At 45.9% G+C, this 27,816-nt stretch overlaps 1 protein-coding gene and 1 pseudogene across 2 annotated transcripts; both read right to left on the reverse strand.

Annotated features, from left to right (window-relative positions):
- Positions 1-27,657, reverse strand: LRP11 (LDL receptor related protein 11). 2 transcript variants are annotated; one of them, XM_087817197.1, is made up of 7 exons: positions 27,027-27,657; positions 22,370-22,527; positions 14,988-15,129; positions 9,921-10,046; positions 9,024-9,230; positions 5,239-5,334; positions 1-660 (listed from the first exon to the last, which is right to left on the reverse strand). In XM_087817197.1, the coding sequence occupies exons 1-7, from the start codon at positions 27,655-27,657 to the stop codon at positions 506-508; spliced, it is 1,515 nt and encodes a 504-aa protein (XP_087673323.1). In that variant the 3' UTR covers positions 1-505. The 2 variants fall into 2 exon arrangements, with proteins under 2 accessions (XP_087673323.1, XP_087673324.1); XM_087817198.1 differs by having other exon boundaries at positions 22,370-22,516; positions 27,016-27,657.
- Positions 11,645-13,071, reverse strand: LOC107545723 (ATP synthase peripheral stalk subunit d, mitochondrial pseudogene; annotated as a pseudogene).
- Positions 27,658-27,816: the final 159 nt, after the last annotated feature.

The raw sequence follows: 27,816 nt of genomic DNA on the forward strand, positions 1-27,816 counted from the left end.
ACTGAAGGTAAGCTCGCTTGAGATCCATTCTCAGAAACAGGTTTTGAAGGGGAGAAGAGAAAGGAGAGCTGTGCAAGCATCAAGTGAGGGACAGGAGGGCCACAGAACAGGGGAAGCTGTGCACGGGGTGGTCCGGGCTGGCCAGGGGCCCGTGGCTTCTAAAAAGTAAAGGGTCGTTAGCACTGCTGTCTGAGCCCATCTCTTGAGATACTAAGTTTTCTGCCTTGGCTAACTACAAATTTCTATTTTCAGGGGCAGCTTATGTAAATCAGAATTAGATTTATGTTTAACCGTATGGACTCCTCTAAATTTCAAAACATTCCACATACTGCCCAAGGAAAATCTTTCTACAGTAAATAAGAACAAAGGTTTAGGGCTTGTAGAGCCTTCTGGGTTTTCCATACCTTTCTTAGCCCAGTTAAAAACAAATTCTAAATATCCCAAACGCAATATATGGATAAGATACGAGTGAAACACGTCCTTGCCCCAGCTACTTAAGTTACACTTAGAGATACATCCCGTTGATGAGGTAGTCGGATTCCTCGGATGTGATGGGACGAGCTTTTTTCAGCTTCTGCTTCAGCAGGCGCAGTCGGCAGGCGGCCATGAGGAGCAGCAGCGCCGCGATGGCCAAGCCCAGGGTCAGGGGCAGCACCGCACCTGTGAGCGGGGCGGAGGTGGGGAGGGGGGGTCAGCGATCGATAGCAGCGGCATTGATCAGCACTTCGCATGCGGCATCATGTACTCGAAAGAACGCCCTGAAGTAGATACCTGTATTACCATCATTTTGCAGCTCGAGGCGCCGAGAGATTAATGGACTTAAGGGCACATAGCTTGAATGTAGCAGGTCTAGGTCTCAAACCCAGACTTCTTTAAACCCACATTCTCTACCAGGTTACGACAGAATTTGATGGCATCAGTCAGATCAGCCTCATATCCACATCCTGTCACAGGGTGTGGTCACCAGTGTCCTGTGTAGACACTGTAACCACAAGAAACTTCACTGCGGTCACAGGTGACCTTTATGGTGTCCCAATTTATGATCATTCTCTCCTAAAACAAGTGATTTCTGTTCTGGTTAGGGCTTTACATTTTCATTTCCTTTTCCAAGCCCAGGGAACGTACTTTCAACCAGTAAAACCACCGCTGAAAACTAACTTCAAAATATGCTGGTGTGATTTTGGCTAAGAGTAGCTGAGGGGAAAAACATCTTTAATTTTCCTTCACAGGGTTTTGCTGTGGGGTGGTTCCTATAGACCCAGCCTGGAAGCAGCCTTTGGAGGCTTGCGGGAGTCTGGGAGGAGCAGGGCATGCCCTGGGCTACGCTGTCCCTCCCTCCCTCCCTTCCTTCCTTCCTTCTTTTATTATTATTTTTTAATCCTCACCTGAGGAAATTTTTTCCACTGCTTTTCAGAGACAGCAGAAAGGAGAGAGATGTGAGAGAGACGCACCAATTGGTTGCCTCCCGCACACACCCCGACTGGGGCCTGGGATCAAACCTGCAACCGAAGTACACGCCCTTGGCCAGAATCGAACCCGGGACCCTTCAGTCTGCAGGCCGATGCTCTAACCACTGAGCCAAATCAGCTAGGGCCAGTCTTTCTTTTTTTTTTTTTTAATATGATAAATTTGATATGTTACGTTTGATAACTTTAAGATATATAGCCTGTTACTTTGATACATTTATATATCGCAGTCCACTTGCCACTGAAGCAACATTTATCACATACATCATTACAGTCCAATATTGTCTATAATCATCCTGCACATTTAGCTCTCTGTGACTTATTTACTGAGATAAGTCAGGCAGAGAAAGACCATTATTATGTGATGTCACTTATATGTGGAATCTAAAAAAGTCAAGCCTGTGGAAAAGCAGATGAGTCTTGCCGAGCTCAGGAGGCCCTATCTTTAGTCTGACCTACTTTGTGGTCAGTCCAGTCTTGCAGATGAGACGGTGGAGCTATTTTTAGGGTCTTGCCAGCTGATGGAACTAGAGGAGCAAAGTCTCCATTGCATAAGCCGACTCTATAACCTCTTCTTTCATTCATTTATTCATCCCCCTGCGTTAACATCCGCGTGCGGACACTGAGCTAAGTGCTGGTGATCAAAGATAATACGCTAATGCCAAGAGCGCCAGTGCTGTCCTCCACGCTTTGTGGCTTCACTCAGGTAACTCACAACCACCACGTGGGTTGGTAGAATTCTCACCCCCACTTTACACATGGGGGAACCAAGGCATCAAGAATCAAGCACTGGTTTGTCTGTATGGTGAGAGGTGGAGCTCGGACACAGCCCCAGACGGTGCAGCTTCAAGACCACTGTGGTCCAGCACTGCTCCAAAGGTAAAGGAGGTGGTTTCTTAGTGACCTCAAGTCTGGGTTGGCAGAAGTGAAAAGATGCAATAAGAAGTCCAAGTGTAAGAGGAGGGGTCCGCGTATCCGGTTCACTGGACCTTTGCTTGAGGGATCTGGCCGCACGATGGGGCTGTGGGTGGGCGGGGAGATGAGTTTGTTTTTTGACATTTGCAGATTGAGATTCCCAGAGGTGACCCGGGTGGGGTTTTCTGTTAGGCTCATGGGTTATCTGGGCCTCACTGGGTGGGAGCCTTTAGCATCCAGGTGGCGGCTGCAGCCACTGAAGTGAGGGAGATTGCCAGAGGGGAAGGAAGAAAGGCCAGGAAGGAGGCGCTGAGAAACACCGACATTTAAGGGGGCGGACAAAGGAGAAGACCAGAAGGAAAGAAAAATACGGGTCAGAGAGATGGTACGGCACCCACAGGGACAGGCGCTGCGGGAACGGAGGGAGACCGTTAAGAGGGACAGTGCTGCGCTGAATCAGGGGCCGGAGAGGCGGGCGAGGGGAAGCCCAGGGGGCCGCTGGCTGAGCAGCTGCAGCTTCCTTCAGAGGGAGGCTGCAGGCTGAGGGACACTACTGGGGGGATCCCCGCGTCCGCAGCTGTCGGGGGAACGAGCCAGTAGAGAAATGGAGTGGAAACATAGAAGGGCTAATAAACGATGCAGAAATGCACCCGAGGAGATAAGGGGCTGCCCCGAGGTGGGGGAGAGCCCGGCCTGGGGAGAGGGCCCTCTCGTCCTTTGCTGGAGGGAAGGGAGAGGGTGGATGCAAACCGAACACAGAGGAGGGTTTACGGCCGAGGGTAGGTAGCTGAGGAAGTTCACTCCCCAGAGCTTGATTTTCAGGGCTTAAATCTGGTTCCAGGTTGAGTGGCCGCCTCTCCAAGACACGAGGACCTAGAGCCAAGTACATACTGATGGCATTTCAACTACTGGGGTGTCTGTAGCGTCCCAGGTAAAACTCCTGAAGAAGATTCTGTCTGGAGGAGTCTGGGCGCAGGGGGAGGGGCTGTGGAAGTTGTGTTAGTGACTGTTGGGTACCCAAGTTTTGGGTGAGGCTGACAGTCCCATAGAGAACTGGGAAAGACAGAAATCTGTGATAAACCAACCGTCTAGGATATGACCCTACAGCTGGCTCTCTCGTTCCACACTCACCAGCCCTCGGAGGACTCGGGAATCACTGCAGATTTCTCGGCGCCGACAGCTCGGCTTTGGCTACTCGGGCTTCCTAATGGCCTCCCTGAGGAAGGCAGTTCTGAAGTGGCTAAGCGCCACGACGGTGTCATTTCCTCCTGCATCGTCCCACACTAGCCCCGTAGGCTGGATGTTACAAAGGAATGGGACGAGAGAGACTTGGGTCAACCTCTGCCTGTTCGGGGCAGGGAGATGACCAAAGGCTGCCCTTCTAAATGTGTGTCACTCATTTAAGGATGAGCACCAGTGTTCAGGGGAGAGGGTGACAATGAGACAGACATACAATCTAGGGGAATTTTCTGTTTGCTAAGTCAGATACGAGGTTGCTGAACGGTCAGATCGGATTCCTGTTTAATGCTTTGATGACGAAAACGGAATCTCCCATAAAGTACTTGCTAGAAAGAAGAGAGAGAGCGAGAGAGAGAAACTCATGGACACGGACAACAGCCTTGTGACTGGGGGGTGGGGGTGGAAGAGGGCATAGAGGGGATAAATGATGGAAGAAATAAAATAAAAAATTTAAAAAGTACTTGCTAGAGTACTGAAAATTATTCTCGACTTTTAAGTACTTTCGAGTACCTGTTCAATGTTTTCAGTTTGGGTAGTTTGAGATTGAAAATTTTCTAACCCCTTTAAACCATGTCATGACAGTTTTCTCAGCAACCAGCTAAGGACAGATCAGGTATTCTGTTCATGTGACTGGGAGGGGCTCTTATTCCCATATCTTGGGACAGGTAAGGCCAGCAGAACAGCAGACTGGGCTGCATCTAGGTGTTTGACATCTGGAATACTCTGGCCGTCTCTTATTTAATATTGTCCAGGACTTACAAAGAACACTCTAAGGTAAAGAGAAAGTTTTCTCAATTTGGATTTATAACTTAAGAATCCTATTTTGTTCCCCTAAATTTTCACTAATTAGTTTGTGGGATTTAGGACTAAAGCCTGACTTTCTACGGGCCTATGCAGGAAGTGTTTTCTTTCTAGTTAAATACAACCGAGATTATGGAATTATGATGCTTTTCTTCCATTTACTGAATATTCCCTCCACCTCCTACAGTTTCCCTGTTCCTGTTGTCTTCTGTCTTTGTTACGAGGACACTTGGAGAGAGAACTGGGTCCTCTAAGACCTTTACTCTTGTATCATAAATGGCTCAATCGTAATAGCCATCATTTATATGGCGCCTTGTATGAGCCACGCACTGTGCTGAATGCTTTCTGTTAACTGTCCCGTTTACTCTCCCTAACGGCTCTGTGGGGCAGGTATAGCTATTAGCTCCATCTTGCTCGTGAGGAAATTGAGACCCAGAGATAAGATAACCTGCCCAAGGGCAGAGAGTTTAGTGGTGGAGCAGGGATCTGAACCTTGGCGTCTGGTTCTAGAGCTAGAGCCCATGTTCTAACCGCTGTGCCATGAATGTTACTCTTTCCACAGGAGGTTACACCTGGAAGGGAGCACAGTGATTATCTAGCCCAGTCAATTTATAAAAGAGGAAGCTGACTGAGGTCAAAGATGCAAGGTGACTTGTGTAAGAGCCCAACGGGGACGCTTGATATAGGAGGGGAGATTGCAGCTCTGATCCACAGATCACTGCTCTTGTTATTAGCTTTAACTAATATCCTCAACTACAGGGTATGTGATTCTGCAACTCTTAATATGCCACAATGCATTTCCAAGGTATATATTTACCTATTTCTGGGGCAGGGTGTTCTTCTCCTCCTGGATCGCTCTTTGACTCAAAAATATAATTTTCCTCTTTTCCATTCTTCCCTGAGGAGCCACTATCTGTGGAAAATAAGTAGAACACTCGTTGAGGGTACACCAGAAACTTTAGGAAACAAACATGAGAATACAGCCTGATTTATTTTTTTAGGGTGGACTTAAAGAAAGGACTTACAGGGTCTATTTCTCTAATAAATATAGGCCTATGATTGATACTAACACACTGGATAACTAATGTGACCAGTTTAATAAGCAGAGTGTGTGGTTGGTACAAAACCACGGGACAGAGAAAGGGGAACGAGCACACGGTACCAGGGCTCCACCCCCACCCCAGAGGAGGGAGGAAAGAACTGGGCTAGAAAAGTCAAGGGTAGTCTCTGAACTCTGTAAAATGAAAAAGCAGAAACGGTCCAGAAAGGTTTTTCTTCATAGAAACGAACAGCGCATACAAAAGGCACAGACATGCTGTCCTCTCTCACCCGGCCCGGTTTTCTGGTTAGACTCAGAGGTTCAGCACGCGCCCAGGTTCATTCGCACGGTAAGTGGGCCCCGGGCTGGGTTTCAGTTCAGGTGTGTCTGCTTGTTGGTGGAAACCAGGACCTCTGACTCAATGACATGCTGTTAATTGTCAACCATTCTATTCCGTTATACTATTGAGAGGAGGTGTTAAGAAAGATAAAATCCTAGAATTTTTATCCCAGGTTCTGACGAGCCATGGCCATGCCATTCTGTCATTTCTCTCTAGTAATTTATAGCAGCCGGGTGCTTATTCCATTGACAATATAATAACTAGTGAGTCAGTAAAGTTACCCTCATGCTGTGGTGTAATTTCAAGTGCGATTTTGGGGAAATATAATCCTTAATGTCCATGAAATAGAAATGATCGGCTGACACGAGGGATTTTATGGAGAAACAAAAAAGGATTTTTTAAGCTTCTTCGCTCATACGGCATCAACAGAAAATTCAGGACACCTGCAGCTGAAATAAGACTATTTAGAGGGACCATATAAATTTATTTGGTAATTTGTACTAAGAAATAGACATGCATTTGCTAAGGATTACAAATCAACTGGATAATGGAACATTGTAAAGTCAGTCCCACTAAAAGGGCATGAGACTTGCTTCTCTGTACTCTCATAAGCATTAATTATACTTTCACCTCTGCCAATGCGATAGATGAAAGGCTGCCTCTCATTACTTGCTGTACTGCATCACTAGTGTTAATCTTCGCATCTCTTCAGCATGTCTAAAATGAGTCAAGTTTTTTTATGCTCAAAACATGTCTGTGGGAGGAAGGAGGCAGCAGATTTAACTTGTCCATATTTACTCCACTGGCTGATGATCCTTGCACCACTCAGGCCTAGGTCATGAACAGTACTGTATTTTTAAATCTATTTATGTTATGCTGAGTATAACATCATTTCAACTCACAGGAAACTGGAAGCTGGGGGTAATGGTGGGAGTGGGGGTGATGGCTGCTGTGTAAACAAAGCCCTGCGCTCTGAGGGCCCTTTCTAACATTTCCAAGTTCTGTTCTTGTCCCCCTTTCTTTACCCTGGTTTTCCAACATGGGTTTTTGATGGATATTTAATAACACATAGAAAGGCTCATAAGTAAGAAAAATAAAAGTTTTGTAAAAATAATATTCTAATTTTGTTAAAAGTAAATAAATGTGTGCACATATGTGTATAAATAAAAGTAGCCAGAAGAAAAATGTAACATAATGTTACCGGTGAGTTTTGCTAGACGATTTAAATTTTTTTTCCTGTATTTTTCCAATTTTCGAGAGTAAATGCATATCACTTTAGTAATTAGGAAACAAGAATATATATTAGAAATAACTGGCTATCCAGTCTCTCCGCATCTCTGAAACTCCATTCCTTACATCTTCATAGCCCAATCAAAGGCTTACTATCAAAAACAGAGAGTGCAAATATATTTCAAATTGAGCAGCAACTCCCATTTACTAACGGTGGCCGTCTGGAGCATTATTTTCAAAATGACTCTGAGGCTGAGTCCTCACTCCCCAGGAGCCAGCGCTGGGATTGAGGGAGGATAGTAAGAAGCTAGGAAATTCCTTGGCAAGTGGAAGAAGGGAAACTGAGGCAAATAGTTAAACAAGGCCAAGCAATTAACAGCCTGCTAATAAATCACAAGATCTTATCTTCCCTAACCAAGGACACTTAGGAGCAGATGGTTTACACCTCTCCCCAACCTGAGAGTGGGTAGCTTAAGTCACCTTGGTCAAGGAGATAGATAACAGAGGCCCAGTGGGTGCCATTAGTGCCGGCAAACCCCAGACCGGATGCGCTGTTGAGATGCTCCCCTGAGACCTCTCCCCGGTGCCCCCAGTGAACTCATTCATGCTCACGTGGCCTCTCTGCCACAGAGACGTAGCGAGAGTTCATCCACCCTGGCCTCAAACACGTGGTCCTCTCCATCAGCTCTTCCTCCCTGCTGCCAAAAACACCTGGGCTCCCCTGACTCTGTTTCTCAGGTGGCTGTCTTCTCCATGTGGAGAAAACGACTGAAATCCCAAGGCAGGGCTGGAGTGGACCGATCTGCCCATTAGGTGGCGGTAATTCCTTCGACAAGGAATTGACCAAAGCGGGCATCTGAAGTGCACTTAACCTAACCAGTCAAAAAGAAAGGCCCTGCGAAGGCACTTAAAATCTACAAAGCAGATAAAATATTGGAAGCAAATACACCAAAACATTAAAATTTGTTTTCAATAAAGGCTGATATTTTAAGCCATTTCCTTTTTATTATTTGCATCTTCTGGATCTTCTGCAATGAACAAAAAAATTTCATAAAGAAATTATTAAAATAATGACAGATTATTTCAGTTTAAAGTATGCAGAGCTTGAAAACTGAGAAGATATTCACAAAAGCATATATAAATGTGATAGTCTGTATTTCTCACACGCCATACAATTGTACACATATAAATGTGTTAAAAATGAAAATGATATAATCCTGTAATGCTTCAACAGTGTGAATGTATTTTAAAATCTTACTAGCTTTGTTTTAAAAATTAAAAGTTACAGATTTAGTTAAATTTCAGGCATAACACTGAATTACTAGCACATGCAACCATTTCAACATGACAGAGTCACCTGGGCGGGCGTGGCTCAGCAGTTGAGCATTGACCTAGGAGATCGCAGTTCGATTCCCGGTCGGGGCACATGCCCGGGTTGCGGGCTCGGTCCCCAGTCAGGGGCGTGCAGGAGGCAGCTGGTCAATGACTCTCTCATCATTGATGTTTCTCTCTCTCCCCCCCTCTCCCTTCCTCTCTCTGAAATCAATAAAGATATATTTAAAATAATAATAACCAACATGACATAGTATTTACTTTCACTTGCTTAGTGTAAAGAGGATTTACATGAATATATAGGGGTTATACTGCTTCAACTCAAAATAACCTAAAATTTAACACTTAGGGCATTAGTTTCCTTAATATAGGTGTTAAAATGTTCTAACTCTCACTTATTCACAAATTAATGTATTGATACCTCTGGAGTGTGTATCTAGGTATCAATGTATGAATGTATTAAGTAGGTAGGTGTTTCTTACTATAAATAATCAGTGCAAATGTCATGTTTTATTTTTTCTTTTAGCCAAATTCTTCATTTTAACTCTCTTCTTTCTTTTAAGATATTTCCTTAATACTCTTCAAATATAACCTTAATTTTGAGCCAAGTGTCATTATAGAAAATGAGGGTCTTTACAGAGAATCTGTCTCAAGTCCTTACCTGGCATCACAGGGTCAGTTTGAATCTTTGGTCCCCAAAAGGTGGAATGATTCCTCTTCTCTGTGTCTGGTAACACAGGTGGCAGGTTTGGATCAGTGGCTTTCTGAGACTTCTCTGCCGAGAAGCCCCCTGTTGCCTCTTTGCTTGGTCCTGTGGTTCTAGGCTGCGCAGTGGCCGTGTGAGTCACTGTCTTTCGTTCAGGGCTCACTGAAGCGTGAAAGAGGAAGGTAGTTGTTGGGCTTCTTTCCTGAACTTTAACTAAAACCATGAAATTTGCAGTAGATTTGAAGTCATGGGTATTTTGGAATAATAACCTAATCATTTCAGACATGTCAGAGTCCCATGAGAACTTTCTCTCTCATTTTCAAGTAAGTAACCTCTCTCCTTCCAATACTTAACCTTCTAAATGTCACACAAATTGACAAAGACAAAACTTTCAAACCTTAGCTTGTGAGATTAAACCACATCCTTCCTCAAACCAGCACTTCATTAACTTTCTGCAGCTTTCCTTTCCCACTTGGCATGCCTATATGACAGGAGACTGCTTTGCGGAAGACTTAACCACATCCTAGCATGTCATAAATTGTCTAAAAAATTTACCAAAACAAAATGTTAACTCACTGCAGTTTTTTTAAAAAGCATATACTATACAGCATTTTTAGGGTGGTGAAGAATCTTTTGGAAAATTGAAAATGATTTCTGAAAAACGTAAGCAATGTGGAATATTTGACCTTCGCCACGAGCTTTAGACTCATAATAAATGCTGCTTGATTTGAAGCAAAGCTTGTTCGAATAAAGTTATACCTGAAACCGGGCAGACAAAGAGCTATGACTTTGCGTGTTGTTGTGAGAATACAGACGTCCTCTCTCCCCCCAAGTGCCACGCAGCTGACTCACAGTTTCGACAGAAAGCTTCGTCAGACCCGTCAGAACACTGCTCTACTCCGTCGCAGGCCAGCGTGATGTCAATGCAGCAGCCGTCGTCACAGAAGAAGTGGTAGCGTGAGCAGACCTTCAAGCATCCTGTTTACAGACAAGACTCAGGTCACAGGAGGGCAGGGAAGCGGAGACTAAGCGCAGGAGGAATGCGGCTGGGCAAAGACGCGGGTACTGAAGCAGCAGCTAACAATGGGAGCTGGACAATAGGCTCCGGAAAGTTAGGGGGCCTCTTCGGGGCCCGGCACTTAATTCTCAGGAAGCACCAGGGCTTCACTTCAGGGCTGCTCTCCAAGCCCACCGACACCGCCTGCGAGCTGGGAAGGGACGCAGCAGCTCCGTCTTCTCCGCCCCGGCCTGGGCTCCCTCGCTCGGGCCTCACTCTGCAGCACAAGTTCCTCCGGCCACCTCTGCCTCGGTCATACCCTGCACGGCACGGGGGTGGCTGGCTGTGTTTTATCAGGCAGGCCACCTTGCACAGGCTATGTCTCACATTCTTGTTTCCTAAGGAATGATTTTAACAGGGTAACTTTTTACTAGTGCACCCTATTTGTTGACTACTGTACCTCCTTGGTGCAGTAAAGAATAAACAGAATCTTAAGATACTAGCTGGTATGAATTTATTTTCTTTAAATAATGAAATTTCCTCCTTTTTGGAGCTTTTAGGAGTTTTTTATCCACAGTGCAATTCCTAGGAGCTACAATGTATTTTCTTCAAAGGCATCCCCCACTCTAGATTAAGCCAACTCTACCAGTCTTGGCTACATAACAACTGGGGGACTTCCTGTTACTGGGAACGCAGATGAAAGATTTCAGGCTGGAAGTAGATCCTAAGGAGTTCCATAATTTTCCAGGGACTAGACAATCTGTCAGGACAAGGGCAGTGGTCATCGATGCTATTCCACTGAGACCAGGGGCTGAGCATAGCATACACGCTCAAGCGAAATGCTGGCTCCACTGGGAGCAGTTCAATGTAAAGACTGGCAAAGAAGTCCATCTGAGCGCAAGGAAATGGGAAGGTAATTAATGCAAGAGGAAGAAGAGCGTAAAGAAAAGAAATTATGGTTAAAGCTTCTGCGAAAGAAGAGGAAGTTAGAGCCCTCAGCTGTGACTGAGAACCTCGGCCTAGAAAGGAGAATCTGCTTCCACCACAGGGAAGGCGTTATGAGGAAAAGCGAAGGGGACTCTGAACACCAAGCAGGACACAACTACTGCTCACAGTCCCCAAGCTCATGATGTAAAAATCATCCTAAATATATCAAGGTTTTATTTACTTCTCAGTAGTGTTGGAGCTAGATCCATATTTATAATTTATCCATCTATTTCTGGATTGGTGGTCTCCAAACTTTTCTGACCGTGCATCCTGATCAATAACATATTGGTGGACACACATCTCCAATCTATAAATAACATTCATGTACTACTATGCTAGCATATTGTCCACGTTACAAAATATACTGAGCACTTAAAAGATTAAAAATTCATAAAACATAAATCCTGGTGTCTTCTTTTCCATCCTGAAAATGTCTTTACCATTTGTGGGGGATCCCATTTGGAGACCATTAATCTAGACCCTATTGGAAGTGTTTGTTGACTTGCTCTTTGTTTTTGTTTTTCACTATATAATTATTTTTAATGTCCAGAGTTTATAATACAAGGGCCAGAGCTTCCTCCTACACTCAAATTTATAAATTCTCAATTGGCTTGTGAGGCCAGTAGGGATACTTCCTTTTGTCTAATCTGGTTTCTGGGAAGACGTCATTCAAATCCTCAGTGGTCATCCGATCAAATGGAATTATGTTCCTCATCTTCTCCAGCTCTCTCTCGTCTTGCTCAATCCTGCTCTTTGAGAGACAAAAACTCAGGACAACTTTTCACATCTTCTTTCTCTTCAGAACCCACCAGGGCACTGTATTGTCCTCTGGCACAGGGACCTTCAGGGCATTAAACTTCTTCTCAGTCATCTACCGAGCCAGCCTTCACTACATTGGCCTTGTCGTAAGCCCAGTCGACGGCAGGTGGTTTCTCAAGTAGAGTAGCCAACCTGGAGGTGAGGGTCTCATTCCAGGATTTCAGGGTGTTAGCAATGGCCTTCTGGTTTCAGGGTATGATCTCCCCAAAAGCTACCAGTCCATGGTTTTTAGAGCAAGTTTTCGCCCAGCCTTCTTGAGATCCTTCACCGATCCTGGCAGCCCACCTTGACTTGCTCTTTGAATAGATTATTTTTCCCAAAGCTTGAAAACATGCAGCCTCTCTACCCAAAACTGTACCAAGTTATTATCACCTACGCAGAGGTAGGTGCTTGTCTTGTTTACCCCACAATATGCCACCCTTGGTTACCATTACAGCTGGGTCATTAACTAGAAGATCAATATTTACAATAAAGGGGAGAGAAACACCTCTTGATCCCCATCTCTGGTTTTCAATGTCTCCACGTGGTGTTTTATTAACTTTAATTCATAGTATGTTACCAATGTAACCAGTGAGTGACTCCAGAGGGCCGTTAGGAATACAGCTGGCTTCCTTATTTCCTATGTAAAGTTGCCTACATTAGACCTATACCCAAGAGGCCTTTCAGTAATCAGAAGTGATTCACATGACTCACTTCAAATGCATTTTATTGTATCTTGGAGAAAGGCCAGAAATGTAGAACTGGCCATTTACCTTTGGAGCCTGGAAAATTGGCCTGAGTAAGTCTCAGGACGAACAAATGGGGGGTGAGGTGTTAGCCGCCAGCCTGTTACCAGCACAGGCCCGGCCTCCCTCCCAGGCACCTCTAATTTCCATAGAGGTGATGGGGTTCTCTGTCTTCTTCCCACGAGTGCCTGACTCTGTCCCTGCCCAGGCCAGGAATCCACCCCAGGAGACCCGCCCTCTTGGCCCAGCAGCCCTACACTGGGGAGTGACTGGCTGGACCAATGCCGTGTTTAAAGGCCCTGGTGCAGGCCCAGCACATGAAGGCACTAAAAAAATGTTCTGAGTAAGTATCTGGTCCTGTGCAGCCGCAATAAGTCCACAGGGCCTATTTGAATCGGGGCTGGGCTGAGGCTCCACTCACCATCCCTGCCTCCCAGAGCGCAGGGGGCAGCTGTTTGGTCTCTGGCCTGTTCATGTGCACGCACCTCTCTTTCCTTACAGTCAGATTAAACTTTGGCTGGACAGACAGTCAGCCACCCACATTCTGAATGCTGCTCACGCTCTGATTCCCTGGGGAAGGCAAATTACCAAGGTCGCCAAGTCTTTAGGATTCTAAAATCATCTTCCTTCACTTTTTTTTCCCAATTCATTAAACAGTTTACTCAGTAAACACATGGGTACAGAGGTTTTCTTTTCAAATACAGCACCCAGGGAAGTGTCAGCAACAGATCTGAGCAGGCGCAGCCGCCAGGCACCCTGATTTCCAGACACACCCATCAGTGGGAGCAAACATCACAGAGATGGCACCTCATGGAAGGAACAGCAACCTGACCTTTGTCATTAGCCATTTACCGCATCCTTGAACAGAGCACGGCTGGTCTTGGGCCTCAAATATCATCACCACCTGACAAGTTCTGCTTTACATAAACATTTACACAATAGGATGAATGTGTGGAACTTGCCTATGCCCTGAGAGCCGCCCTGTGGTCACAGTTTGGGGATAAACCACATTACCATGGGATGGCTGTAGTGGCAATGGTCTGGTTTAAATGCCCCTTCTGTTTGTTGTGATCACTAACAAACACCAGAAAGTTAATCCACTTCTTCCTTCTTTTCATGAGTCTGAGCTTGATTCCCCATCCCCCCCAAAATTAATAATTTTAATGATAGGAATGTTTAAATGAGAACTTCAAGTCTCAAGTTACAAATGTTGCTTGCATCTCTGTGGGCTTTGGTGGGAGACAAGATCAGCAATGGTTCAAGTCAGTCACAGTCCTATTCCAGTCTTTTTCCCTTTATTCTTCTAATTTAACTGCGGGCTTAATTACTATCTAAGCACTCAGCAATCAAGGCTGTCGGAGACGTGCTGCTAATTCACCAGAGCCACGGCGAGGGGCGGTGCAGGTTCAGTGCACGGGGGTGCGGACCAGGCCTGCGGGGCGCCCCACTCCAGGACTGAATGCCAGGAGCCTCAGGCACACACTTTCTCAGCACCTCTCCACAGGGAACAGTGGGGGCCTCCCTCTGCAGGACGCCTGTGCCTTTAGTGCTGCCAAGTTCCATGTTTTTTAACTTGATGGGCTAATCTTAGAAATGTAGATGTTTGGGAAAGTAAGACACATACATAAATAAGATAAATGGTTGAACGTTGGACGACAGAATATAAGCACCGTCATACACATGGAAGTTATATTATTAACGTAATATCTGTGTACCTGTGTCGTGTCCATGAAAAAAAATTTTTTTAATCTTCACCTGAGGATATTTTTTCCATTGCTTTTCAGAGAGTGGAAGGGGGAGAGAGAGAGAGACATATCGATTGGTTGCCTCTACACTCGCCCCTACTGGGGCCAGGGATCGAGCCTGAAACCCAGGTACGTACCCTTGGCTGGAATCAAACCCGGGACCCTTCAGTCCACAGGCCTAAGCTCCACCTGCTGAGCTAATCTGGCTAGGGTTCCATGAAAATTTTTAAATAGTTCTTTTAAACTGACACACGCACTTCATATATTTGAATTTGTCTTAAATGTGCTCCTTGCTACACTCTTGAACATATATGTCAGACAGACCACCCACCTTTAAACTAGATCCTCTCCTAGAAAAGCCGATAATTGTCTTTTAGGAAACCGAGTCAAAGAAAGGTGGAGCCTCTCTGGTTCCCAGGGCGCACAGTCCTGTCCCACCCCAGTCCGGCAGTGCTGCTTTCCCAAAGTACCGTGGAGCCCACTTTTGTGATCACATTTTCAGTAGAGAGTTTCTCATTCAACAACACCCAAAAATAAAATGCAGGAGCCCATGGAATGCATAGTTAGAATATAAGATGCCAATCCGATACCATCCTTCTGGTTTCTGTTGGCCACTGTGAAGGCAAGGGAAGGACTTTCTTCTCACCTCCCGTGGAGAAGGCCGGGGGCAGCACTGTCACCGAGACGTTGTCGGAGCTCCGCTGGCCGGCAGTGTCCGTCACAGTGAGCTGAAAGGTGTACGTTCCCTCCTGCAAGTGGGACAGCTTCAGGGTTCCCGACTGAGGCACCTGCCGCCCAAACAGGAAACACCACGTTCGGTTAGGACATGCGAGACACGGGGCCAACGTCGTCCTGAACTGGAAGCCAGTGCAACGGCCCCATGACCGGCCTCTCCCGCCCGGCCCAAGGCTGCAGAATACTAAGTCATACCCCCTTCTGGCAGGTTGGCCCTACTTTGAATTCACAATTTCCAGTTTTATCTGGGCTGACAATACCCTTGACCGACAAGCCTTCACTCGTCCTCAACAGCCACTGTTCCAAACCTGTACCTCTTCCCAGCTCCACACCCAATATCTAGCCCTTTCTTCTCAGCAGGTGACCTCATCTACTTGGAGAAGAAAGTTAGGACAATTATTTAGTTGCAGTTATGGTGCCATTCACACCACGATACCTGCATCTGTCCCACCGTCACCTCCTTTCCTCCAGTCATTGGATGAGCTGTCGCCTTCTTACACTCCACCCTCCATCTAATCCTTGACCCCTTTCCCTCTCTGACCTCTCTGCTATTATAAAGCTCAAGTTCCTCTTGACCAAGCAAATAGAACAACAACAAATAAAACCTCCCTGATCCTCTCTAGCTGCAGTATTATTTCCTTTCCATTTCAACTCCGCCCCTTGAAAGGGCTGTCAGTGCCGCACAGGCTGCTCCCGTGCTCATTCCCATCGACCGTTTATCTCACCCGCCTGGCTGCTTTCTCCACTATCCCCCAGAAACTGCGCTGGCAAACTCACTAACTGACCTTGCAAGGGTCACCTAGTGGCAAGGTCAACAATACTTATTACTCTTGCCTTTTTTTTAAAATAAAACTTTACTGTATTTAACAAGGTTGGCCACTCCTGTGTTCTGAACCCCCTGCTTCCCTGGCTGCTGTTTCCGTGTCCAAGTTCTCCCAGCGATTCCTCGCTGATCCCCCTCATGGGCACCTGTTCACTCCCTAACCCCAGGGCACCGCCTTAATCCTCTGCTCTCCTGACAAAGCAGCTTCCCGGTCATGGCGAGAGCAACAGCTTCTGAGGCTCAGTTCCACGGTGTGATTTGGGGAATAATTTTTTTAAATGTTTTTTATTGATTTCGGAGAGAGAGGAAGGGAGGGGGAGAGAAAGAAACATCAATGATGAGAGAGTCATTGATCGGCTGCCTCCGGCACGCCCCCTACAGAGGATGGAGCCTGAAACCCGGGCATGTGCCCTGACCGGGAATCGAACCTCATCTACTAAATCATAAGTCAATGCTCAACCACTGAGCCATGCCGGCCGGGCGCTGGGCTTTGATGCCTCCCTCTGCCTTCCTAGGCAACTCCTCTCCAATGCAGGAAACACTAGGGCTGGATCCAGGCCATGGTAATGACCTTCAACATCCTGGGTGCACTGAAACTTAGCTCTATTTGGGTCAAATATCCCTTCCCTGGCCTTTTTTATTGATTTAGTGAACAAAGGCTGTCTTTCTTTGAAATCAGATTTTTAGAATATATAAAACTGTAAGATGGACATTCAGGTATCTCCTCACCTTTATATGACACTGAAAGGGATTTATAGTATTTTATAAACATTTCTGAAGTGTCAGGAATCAGGACAAATATATATATTTACACACACATACACGCAACATACCCAATTTGTAACTTGAAGGCAGAGATTACCTTTAGTAAAAACAAGGAGCCTCTAATCTCTGCCCAAGATCTGCTGGAGCCTTTGCAGTCTGGCCTCCGGCAAACCACCAAGGTATGACAGCTTGCTGTTCTAACTCACCTCCACCTCCCTAGATAGAATCTCGTGTCAACAAATACAGTTGGGTTTATTTACACTAAGTTACACACACACCTACATCTATACACCGTACCATTATATACGCTTAGCTACAAAATAACGCCTAACTATTCCCTCCACTCCAACAGTTGCTTCTAAAGTAGATAAGGCAATTGGGTGTAATCGGTTACCTAGTCATGATGAGATAATATGGTACAAAATACTTCAGCGAGAGACTCCACTGACCCAACGAATGCAAATGTATTCTAGCTTTCTGCCTCGTGTCAACTAATCCACTTGCAAAATTGTACGAGATCGATATTAGTTATTTGAAGAACATAATAATCCTTGTTAAAATCTAATGCCATCTCCCCACACGTATTGTGAAGAGACAAATGAGGCAGTTATCCTGAGGCCAGGAAATGAACTGGTGCCATAATTGTCTAGATATTGCAGGCCAACACATGTTTAGGCTCTGCTCTTCTTTCTATTTACTTTTCATCACAAACATGCCCTAGAGTTCCACAGAGGGAAGCAAAATGAACCCAACACACAGAAGACCACAGATGCAAGAGCCTTTAGTCTTCAGAGATCACCGTAGGTTCTCCAGAACCTTGTATATTGGTTACACAACTCCAGGCTACCTTGAAGACCCTGCTCTCTAAATTTTTATAAAGTCTTTAAATACAATTTTTAATCATCTCCTTAATGTACAGTGATTACTTCCCTTTGTGGGCACTTTCAGTATTGACCCAAATTCTATCCCAAATAAATGATAAAATACCTCTCACACAAGGAGACTTGATGCTATTTGAAATTCAACAATTATTTTGTGCTTTTTTGCCCTATGACAAACGAGTCAATATACTTGTTTCTATTTCTGTTAATTTCCCAAAACCTTTCTTTAAGGTTCAGTTTTTATTTTTTAAAATGTATTCATGTTTAGAGAGAGAGGAAGGGAGGCATGGAGAGAGAAAAAGAGAGGGAGAGAAACATAGATTTGTTCCACTTATTTATGCGTTCATTGGTTGATTCATGTATGGGCCCTGACTGGAGATTGAACCCTCAACCTTGGCTATCAGGATGACACTCTAACCAACTGAGCCACTTGGCCAGGACCTCTAAGCTTCAGTTTTAAAATACTATTTTTATCTATTGAGGGTGGTTTAAAAATCAGACTGATTGGGAAACCTCAGACCATCCAAGAATGACTCATGTTCCTGTTTGCTCAAGATAGTCCCAGTTTATCTCTGTTGTCTTGGTGTCATTATTAAACCCGCACTCTTTCACTCTCAAACAGGTCCCAGTTGAGGTGATATTATACTGATCTACTTTACAAAATTAACTATGTAAAGCAGGCAAGCCAGTGTGCAACTGGCTTAAACTTAATAATGAAGTTATTGGTGTAAACAACACCCACCCTTTGGCAAGCTTCTGTTATACGTGGTATTCTGAAATCACTTAGCTAGAAATTTCCCCACAGCTGATGAATATAAATCAATTCACGATTTAATGAACCACAAATCTCCCTGAAATCCTCAACCCTGTGTTGTGTTCCTAAAGGTCATATTTTACATTCTTCAGGTTTAAATGTATTATGTTGAATAATCATGAAACTCATCACCTAATGGGCTGCCTGGAAATATGTGCCTTCTTGCATTTAAGAAATGTATTCTAGATTCATGTTCACTTAAGTGGATGTAGAATATCTTTTTCCAGGACAGGAAATGCATAACTTTAAAATCTAGTGGAGAGCCTCTTGGTTCTGACCAACAGTCTCTCCTATTGTCTCCATGAATGAAGAAGCCAAGTCAGGGCCATGAGCTGCCCCGACGTGAGGTGCTCAGCACAGTCCTGGACACCCACTAGGTGCTGAACAAGGTGAGCTATGAATTTTATCCTAATTACGGCGGCGGAAAAATTCCTTAGGGTGGGAACCTCACTGATTTTTGTTGGTTCTTGAGTACCCGAATGGGTCATTTGGGCGTGAAAAGAAGGCCCTACAACCTGGTGATAAAGTGTTACAGGACAAAGGGAGGGCTCACTACTCTCCCACAGGGGACGAGAGTCTGTGCAGGTGGTGGGCAAATGGGAGACGAGAGAGGAGGGCTGGGGTAGGCACTCAGGGGGACGTCTGACCAGTGAGGGCTCCTGTGTGGGGGGACAGTCATGGGCTTCAGAACAAGGGTATTCAACACGGGGTTTACTGCCCCTCCTCAGTGCCCCGCTGCCTCCCCGGTTACCCCACTGGGCAGCTTGAGGGGGGTGAGCATGACCAGCCCAGCCAGTGGAGCCCACTCTCAGGAGAAAAGCGACTTGATTTGAGGATCCCAATTCTCTTGTTGAAATTTTGGGGTGTAAAATCAGGCTGCCAAGGTAAAAGGGACCAGACAGGTAGCCCCTGAAGGTTGTTCATTACTGTGACAGGAAAATCCTCAAAATGTTAAAACCATGATCGCGCACAAATACAGGGCATCCCAAAAAATGTTTGCACACTTTGAATAATTATATATTCCAATGGGTTAAATCTGAAAAGAAAGAAACATCAATTGAGCTATCAGCTGTAAAGTGTGTATACATTTTGGGGGGACACCTTGTATGGTATGGACATGTGTCAAGGATTTTAACTCGTAATTGAAGAGAGAGCCAATAAGGTGTCCCACTGACTCAAAAGAGAACTCAACATATGTAAGCCGTCAGGGATGCTGAAAGAACATTCCTAGTAGACAAAAAACTGAACCAAGTTTGCTATTAGTACTTGCTAGGTACTGAAATGAATGCATTAATAGACTAATACCTACGACTGCTGAAATGTCATGTTTGAAATCCACTTTTCTACAGGAAGGAAATCAATTGCATCTCAATATAAAAATTATTTGCATTTCTACGGACAAGAACCATTTGCATTACTATCTGTTTTCTATAATTAATAAATGCTAACCTTGAAAAACCTGCTCTATAACCCCCAGCATTTCTTTGAAAGAAGCTCAGTAACCTCTTGCCATTCACAGCTTTTTTATGACAATCTTAATCCACAACATGGGAGTGTACTACCAGTGAGCTTGCTGTGAGGATTACAGATATGTCTAAATTGCTCAGTCAATATGGCTTTATTATGATGAAGTCATCGTAGGATGAGAGTTTACTTTTGGGGGCATTATCCCATCACAGACTTTGTCACTTAGATGATGGTTTTATAACTTCAGGTCTCTCTGCCATCACTGGTATAAACTTGACTGGGGAATTGGTCCAGACTTTCCTTTTGAAGGCACAGGCGTCAGCTCTAAAAGTTTACAAGAAATATCTAATTTTGTTGCTCCTTTATAAATATCTTCAATAAATTAAATACTAAATCATCAGCATTATTTTTATTTAACACCCTTATACGCAATTCATCATTTACAGAATAAAGCCTTAGTAATATAGATGAAAAGCTAAACAACAGAGGCAAGTTTGTAGCTGCTCGAACAAATAGATGCCAGAAGTGCCAGTTAATAGTGAGTGTCCATCTCAGGGAAACTCGCTCGTGTCCGATCAGCCACTTGTCCATGCACCTTTCCTCATCAACCTTAGTTCTCAGAGATTTCAGTAGAGATATATTAGTTTTGCAGCTGACACAATGCATAAAAGGAGAATAAACATGATGGATGACACTGAAAGTTCAAAATTATTTCTATTGAGATGTAAAAAGGAGAAATATAAGGGCCTGTACTCAGGTTCAATAAATCAATTTCACAAGAAAGATGGGGAGGCCATCAGGGCAGCTGTTAGTGTAAAGGTGAAGCGGGTTTTAGGTAATCCTGCTAATGGAAAACTCCACATGCACGTGATGCAGCTACCAAAATAGTTTACATAAATTAAGCTTCATTAATAGAAGTAGAGACAATATCTGGATCACAGGAGCAGATATCTGTGTCAGATACACATATCTTCAGTTGACATATGGGGTTCAAGGAGGGTGACAGACTTTTGGAAGCATGCATGATTCTGAGAAAATCCAGAAGAGGCTGGATGGTGGATGGTCTGGAAATCAACTCACATGAAGAACGCCTGAGAGAAGGGGGAGGACTGTGTTCTGAGAAGAGCATTCCAAGTGGTGACGTTCATTTTTTTCCAAAAGAGCTAAGGGACTGTCACACAGAATAAAGAAAGATGTGTCCAGTGCTTTTCCAAAGAGAAGAGCCAGCACCAATGCACAGAAGTCACAGGGAGGCATAGCCTGTCTGCCTAATAATTACAGCTGATTAAAGATGTCACAGGACCTGAGGTGAAGCAGTGAGCGTTCATCTCTGGGGATACCTAGGCGGAGAGTGGGAGACCCCTGGAACGGAGGTCATAGAAGGGGCTCTTACATGGGTGGGAGGCTGGTTATCGTGCGGAACAAGGGGCCAGCCCGATGCTAAGACTGCATGACCACTGAGGAAATCAGTGTACGTCAACCAGCCTGAGGCACTAGGTGATCGTTTTCGGTTTTGTTTCAATAGAACATAAACCATTGCTTCCCCAACGTCGGATGAAGACACAGGAAGGAAAAGACAGCCAACTACAAGCCAAGAAGTGAGGCCTTAGAAGAAACCAACCCTGCCACTGGACTTCCCCTCTCCAGCACCGTGAGAACATACACATAGGTTGTTTAACCCACACAATCTATGAAACTTCGTTGCAGAGGCCCTAGAAAACCAACACAGATTTCCCCCACTTTCTCTAATTGAAGTGCTCTGCAAGAAGTTTATCCGCCCAAGCCAGGAAACGCTGCTAACAGTGCGCAGCTGCTCACTAGGAGCTCCTTCCCCACGCAGCCCTGGCAGCCAGGCCCAGCCCAGCGGGTGAAAGCCCGTGGAGGCCGTTCCGGAGCCCCCGGCCCCGGCCGCAGATGGTTCTCTCGGCCGCCTCGAGCAGGCCTAGGCACTGGGGAAGGGAGCGCCCCTGGGTCTTCAGAAAAATGACTTTGTTCTACTGCTCTGTTCCTCTTTATGCTCCTTTGTAAGTTTCAGATTTTCTACCTGGACTGTGAACTAAGAAAAGAAGAAATCAAAATTGTAAAGAGTGATCTGAGTCATTAAAACAAATCACGTGTCTTTTTCCTCGAAGCTTTTTTGTACTCTAGAGAAGCTGCAGGTCCAATCCTCAGCCCGGTCGGGGCTCATCGGGGAGGTAAGCAATCGATGTGTCTCTCTCACATCGATGTTCCCCTCTCTCTCTCTCTCCTCCCTCCCTTCCACTCTCTCTAAAAATCAGTGGAAAAAATATCTTCAAGTGAGGATTTTTTTAAAAAAAGCAGAACAAAGTAAGCTTCAAAACAAAGGATCAGGACCACTGTTTACTCAGCAGAAAAGTAAATTTATAGAATAAACCATTTTTTGGACAATCACTTTTATACTTTCTCGATTTTGTAACTTCTCCTACTAGCTAAAAGACATTTTGGGAACGTAAGTGGAGGGACATAACCAAAGAAAGCTTCCCTGAAACATCAGTTTTCATGACAACGACGACAGGAATTACCTTCATGTCCACGGCGGGGTCACCCTGCAGCAGCGCCCACGCATACCGGACGATGGCATGGTCGTCTGTGCTCTCGCGGCCATCCAGAATCAGCTCGTCTGTGGGCAGACGCAAAACCACATCCTGCCCGGCCTTGCTAAGTGGGGGCTCATCCTTTTCTGTCAAAGAAAACAATTCACAGGAGAGATGATGCCCTATTTTTCCTAATTAATTAAGAGGTATCTTGTTTGCTAGAATAGATGCAGTCCAGCAAAGAATTGCTAAGAAAATATATAGTGACTGAGTTATTTTCTTGTCAATTTTCATTGTATCCCTTTACATAATAAACCAAACAGCAATAAATTAGGAGTATGGAATTTGGCTGAACTACAAGCTGAAGTGTGGAGTGTCAGCTGAGAGCAGTAGCGAGAACAAACTTGTGAGTTTAAGACAGTGAACTGGGCCCTCCAATGTGTAAATCTGGAGTAGTTTTACTCTTTAGAGTGACATTTTCACTTAATTTATAAACCATTTATGTTCAAAGTTCAGTTAAATGAATTAAGTTTAAAAATTCTGGAAATAAACCTTAAAAAAGCACACAAATCTACCTCTAATAGAGCTTATTTGCAAGTTTTTTAAACAGGAGTGATATAAATTGTCCAATGGATGGGAAATAAATTAAATTTGGAAAGTTAAGGCAAGTTCTTGGGTCGATACAAAATAAAGCCCACATAAAATTTTACGGAGTCTAGTTTTTCATCTAGGAAAAAAGTTCACAGCTTCTAATTAACTTTTATAACAGAAGTCAGCACGCTGAGTTTCTAAATTGTCCCACAATAGCAAAACAAGTGTGTATTTACCTGCGATCTAGAATGGAACTAAGTAATTTAAGGCTACTTATAGAGGGTATCCCCCAAAATGTATACACACAATTTGAATAATGATAAAGGCAGTGTTTATTAAAATACATTTCATTTGCAAAACTGAGCTATCAGCCCTGGCCGGTTTGGCTCGGTGGTTAAGAGCGTCAGCCTGTGGACTGAAGGGTCCCGGGTTCGATTCCAGCCAAGGGCACGTACCTCGGTTGCAGGCTCAGTCCAACCCAGCATGCGTGGAAGGCAACCAATTGATGTGTCTCTCTCACATGGATGTTTCTCTCCCTCTCTCTCTCTCCCTTCCACTCTCTCTGAAAAGAAATGGGAAAAATATCCTAGAGTGACGATTAAAAAAAACCAAAAAGCAAACAAAAAAAACCCTGAGCTAACAGCTGTTGAAGTGTGTATACATTTTAGGGGGACACCCTTATTTCCTGAGGGCAGCTTCAGTGATGACTGGTAGGAAAAGCTGAATTCCTAAGAGCAGAGCTGTGAATATGTTAATTGATGTAAGCTTCTTATTAGCAAGCTCACCCAACGCATCTACTATTTCCCCTGTCCTCCAGAGCCAAAGCTCTGGTCCAAATGCTGGCCTGGACCCGGTCCTCCTTAACTTAGGCTGAATGATGTTGGAAGGCACTGCCTTTCTGCCTCCGCGCCCAAAGTTGTCTCCTAAGCAAACTTGAGGGCCCCAGATGTCCTGGTGCCAGAGGTCTGGGGTCAGCCGCAATCCTGGTAGTTTCCCAAAGGGCAACAGGGAGTAGTCACTCTTGATACATTGCAGTGAGAATGCTAATCTGAAAATCCTCCAAGGGACCGTTCCCTTCGGGATGTTCAGCGACACCCACCTGTCCAGCCCTGTCTTCTCACCCCGAGATTCTCTCCAGGCCCAGCAACAGAGGACTTGGGAGCTTGCAGCTCTTTGAGCTCAGACTTTGCTGAATGAGAATGGCGCTGCCAGCCTCAAGGGGAGGTGACTTTTTAACGAGCATGTTACAATGAATAAGCACACTTGGTATTGCCAAAGGGCACGTGTGTCTGCTGAGAACATAATGAGTCCCATTTTTATAGTCATTTAAAACAATGTGGACTCATAACTCAGATTTAAATAAACCGCATAAGCAACCCCTGCCTAAGAAGAAACTTGCTGAGTTTTTCCACCTCTGAGCAAAGATCCATGCCTGATGTCTTTATTCTGCTTCTCCTAGGTAAGGAGAGGTGTGACAATTGCATTGCTAATGGGCCCTTTAATAGAGATTTATAGAACTCCCCTTTGGTTCTGGAAGGTTCATTGCTTTTCACACAACGGTTTACCACTTAATGATTTTGGAAAGCATCGTGTAATTCAGCAGTAATACATGAGGGTATGCATTTAATTTATATTAAAATACTATTTTTAAGTAGACAAACTGAAATAAAACTATATGCTATAAACAGCAATGAATGCTAATGAGATATATATTTTTTAAACCCTCAAAGATTTAACCCCAAAGGTTTCAGATGGAAGAATCAGGTAAACGCTGAAATATCCCACACGTTATAAAACTAATTAATCTTGCCTTCCCGGGAGGGGAAAAAAGGTCATTTTTTAATCATTTACTTTTCTTTAGGTGAACTGTGAGAGATGATTTATGAACACAGTGGAATCCTCAAAGCCTCTAAATTGGTCACTGTTGTATTTGAAATAACATAGCCATTCCCCTCTCAGTTCAAGTCCAGGCAAATTACATGGTACAACGCATTTAAAAATAAGCCAGAGCTTATCCACCCAGAAACAGGCCTAAAATAAACAAATGATAAGAAGAGGGGGAAAAAAAAATCATGCTACACTGAAAAATATTTGACTTGCCAATAACAAGATAAATGTAATTTTGAATATGTATCATAAAAAAAATGTAATAAACTAATGTTAAGTACTACGGTAACAGTGATTTCTTTTGAGAACTAAACATACTTGGTAAGATCTATAGAGGTAAGACACACCAATTTTGGTGGAGCATATCAAGGTGGCATTTATATAAATAATAATAATAATGTTCACTAATCTGATCTACCACACACTGCTGTACACAGAGCCTTAATGACAATGAAGAGATTCTAGAACATGAATCCATACTGCGATATAGCTGAGGCTGAGAAATTAGGAGGGCCTCCTGAAGTCAAGCTACAAAAGTGGGGTCAGACTAAAAGAGAGCCTTACGTATTACGGGTAAAAATCCATCACTTATTATATATATATATATATTTTTTAAAGATTTTTTAAATTGATTTTTCAGAGAGACAGGAAGGGAGAGGCCGAGAAAAACATTGATGTGAGAATGAAACATCAATCAGCTGCTGCCTGCATGTCCCCTACTGGGAATGGAGCCCACAACCCTGGCCAGTGTCCTGACCAGAATAGAACTGACAACCTTTTGGTGCATGGGCTGATGCCCAACCAACTGAGCCACACCAGCCAGGGCCATCATTTTTTTTTTTTTTTTAAATGTGTTTTGTTTTGTTTTAATCTCAACAATGTAGACAAAAATGATCCACAACCTCAATATGATTCTCATCATTTTTGGTAAGTACTGATCTAGTCTTTCTCCACATGAGCTGATGACAATGTCGGTTTCTTCCAGATGTGCACTGAAAACAAGGAGGAGGGATTTTGATTTTTTGCTGTTGAGATTTTTGGGGATTTCCGTGTTTACACGGAGAGGAAAGGGTATATGTGTAACAGCCATGGGGCAAGCTCAGGGATGCTGGTGGGGGGTCCATGTAAAAGTGCCTCCTGCCCCCACTTCAGGGAGAAAACTTTGGGGTCCCTCCAGTGTCTGCCTCCAGGATGAGGCGGTCACTGAGCCACCTTCAATGTCTGCTCCCCTGACAAGGGCTCTGAGCCTCCTCCAGGGTGGGGGGTGGGCAGGGCACTGTGCACACAGATTTCCAGGCCCTCCTCAGTGGACCTGCAGGTCATGGAGACTCCAGATTTGCAGGCCGGCTGAGGCCGCTCCTCTAATCTTGCTGTGTTAACATCATTCCCGTGTTATTATAAAGCAAACAGCAAGAGGGTGCGATCAAACACACTGAACCGACCACAAAGTTTCATTCCTTCATTGACCTGAACAGCCAATGCTGCAGTTTTTGGCGCCTCCTTTTACGTGTCCTGATTGTCATTCTGAACATCTGCGGGAAGTAAAACCATTGGTTGAAAAGCAACATTTTAGCTCTCTTAAAAAAGGGCTGTGCCTCAAACTTTCCTGTTGTATAGAATCAAGTTCCTTCTTTTCACCCTCAAAGGGAACAGCGGTTCATGGGAACCCACTGGACCCGCTTCAAAAATACCCGAGACAGGCTCTCTCCCGTTTCCGCCTGGTGAGCAACTGCGCGTGGCACCGTGAGTCGGGAGCACCCAGCCAGGAGGCGGGCTGTGCGTGATGCGGCGGAACTGGATTGTGCTCTGCGATTTCTTGACACCACCACGCCTTATAAAAAGATTTTCTTTTCTCTGAGCTTCTCTCTCTTAAACTGGATTTCCGTGAATCCTCGGAGATCAGCCGCTCTCCCCAAGCCTCTCTCCCACCCTGCGCGCCTGCTCCTGCTCGGTCTGCGGGGCTTCTCAGGAGCCAGCCCTAAGCCTGAGGAACCCCCGTCTCTCCTGGAAGCGCGAGCCTAAGCTAACTCGGAACACGGGCGTTTCATCCTGACTGGGCCGAGGGCCCAGGGGTCCGCCTGCGCGCCCTCCAGGCGCCGCCACCCGCCAGGTGCCACGCGGGCAGGGCCCAGTGGTCTGGCCGCAGCCCCGCCGGCGGCCTGCTTACCCGGCGGCGGCGAGGCCCGCGCGGGGGCCGGGGAGCCCGCCTCCAGGCCTCGCGGCCCTGGCGGGGCGCGGCTGAGGCGGTAGCTGCTGTAGCCGCGGTGCAGCGCGAACCTGCAGACGCTGCGGCCGCGCGCGGTGCAGTTGAAGAGGTAGCAGCCGAGCGCGGCGGCCGGGGGCGCGGGCCGCGGGGGCAGCTGCACCACGGCCACGGAGCAGCGCGGCTCGGAGCAGCAGGCCGCCACGCACTGCCCCCAGTCCCGCACGGCCGCCGGCGCGCTCAGGAAGCTGGCGCCCGCCGCGAGGGAGTCCTTGGTGCGGATGATGGCGTCGGACATGGCGCGGTAGCCGCCGCCGCCCGGCCCGGGGCAGCCCTGCCGTGGGCCCCCGCCCGCGCGGAGCTCCAGCTCCAGCTCCTCCTGCGGCCGCTCCCGCGGCAGCTGGCGGCGGAACTCCTCCAGCAGCTGCTCCACGCCCGACAGCTGCGCGTGCAGCTCGGACAGCGGCGCGGGGGGCGGTCCGGGGGCGCGACCCCCCGGCAGCCGCAGGCAGAGCAGCAGCAGCCCGAGCAGCGCCCGGGGCCGCGGCGGCCGCCCGCGCTCCGAGCCCGCGCTCTCCCGGGCCGCGGAGGACATGGTGGCCGGCAGTGGAGGATGCGAGCTGAGGCGGGGCCACCGAGCGCTGGGGACGGCGGGCGAGCGCGGGCCCCGTCCCCTCCCGCGCGCCCGCGGCGGGCGGAGGCCCTGGAGCCTCAAAGCGCGGCCCCCTCGGGGCCCGAATGCGCCCCTAAAGCC

The sequence above is a fragment of the Miniopterus natalensis genome, chromosome 5 (genome assembly GCF_054644295.1).
Source record: "Miniopterus natalensis isolate mMinNat1 chromosome 5, mMinNat1.hap1, whole genome shotgun sequence".
Classification (NCBI taxonomy): domain Eukaryota; kingdom Metazoa; phylum Chordata; class Mammalia; order Chiroptera; family Miniopteridae; genus Miniopterus; species Miniopterus natalensis.

What these genes read in the sequence shown, in the direction of transcription:
- LRP11 (XM_087817197.1), bottom strand. Translation starts at nt 27,657, where the DNA reads ATGTCCTCCGCGGCCCGGGAGAGCGCGGGCTCGGAGCGCGGGCGGCCG. An exon ending in CGAAGCTTTCTGTCGAAACT is followed by an intron (nt 9,231 to 9,920) that starts GTGAGTCAGCTG and finishes TTCACGCTTCAG; the next exon opens with TGAGCCCTGAACGAAAGACA. An exon ending in AACTGACCCTGTGATGCCAG is followed by an intron (nt 5,335 to 9,023) that starts GTAAGGACTTGA and finishes TATTTTCCACAG; the next exon opens with ATAGTGGCTCCTCAGGGAAG.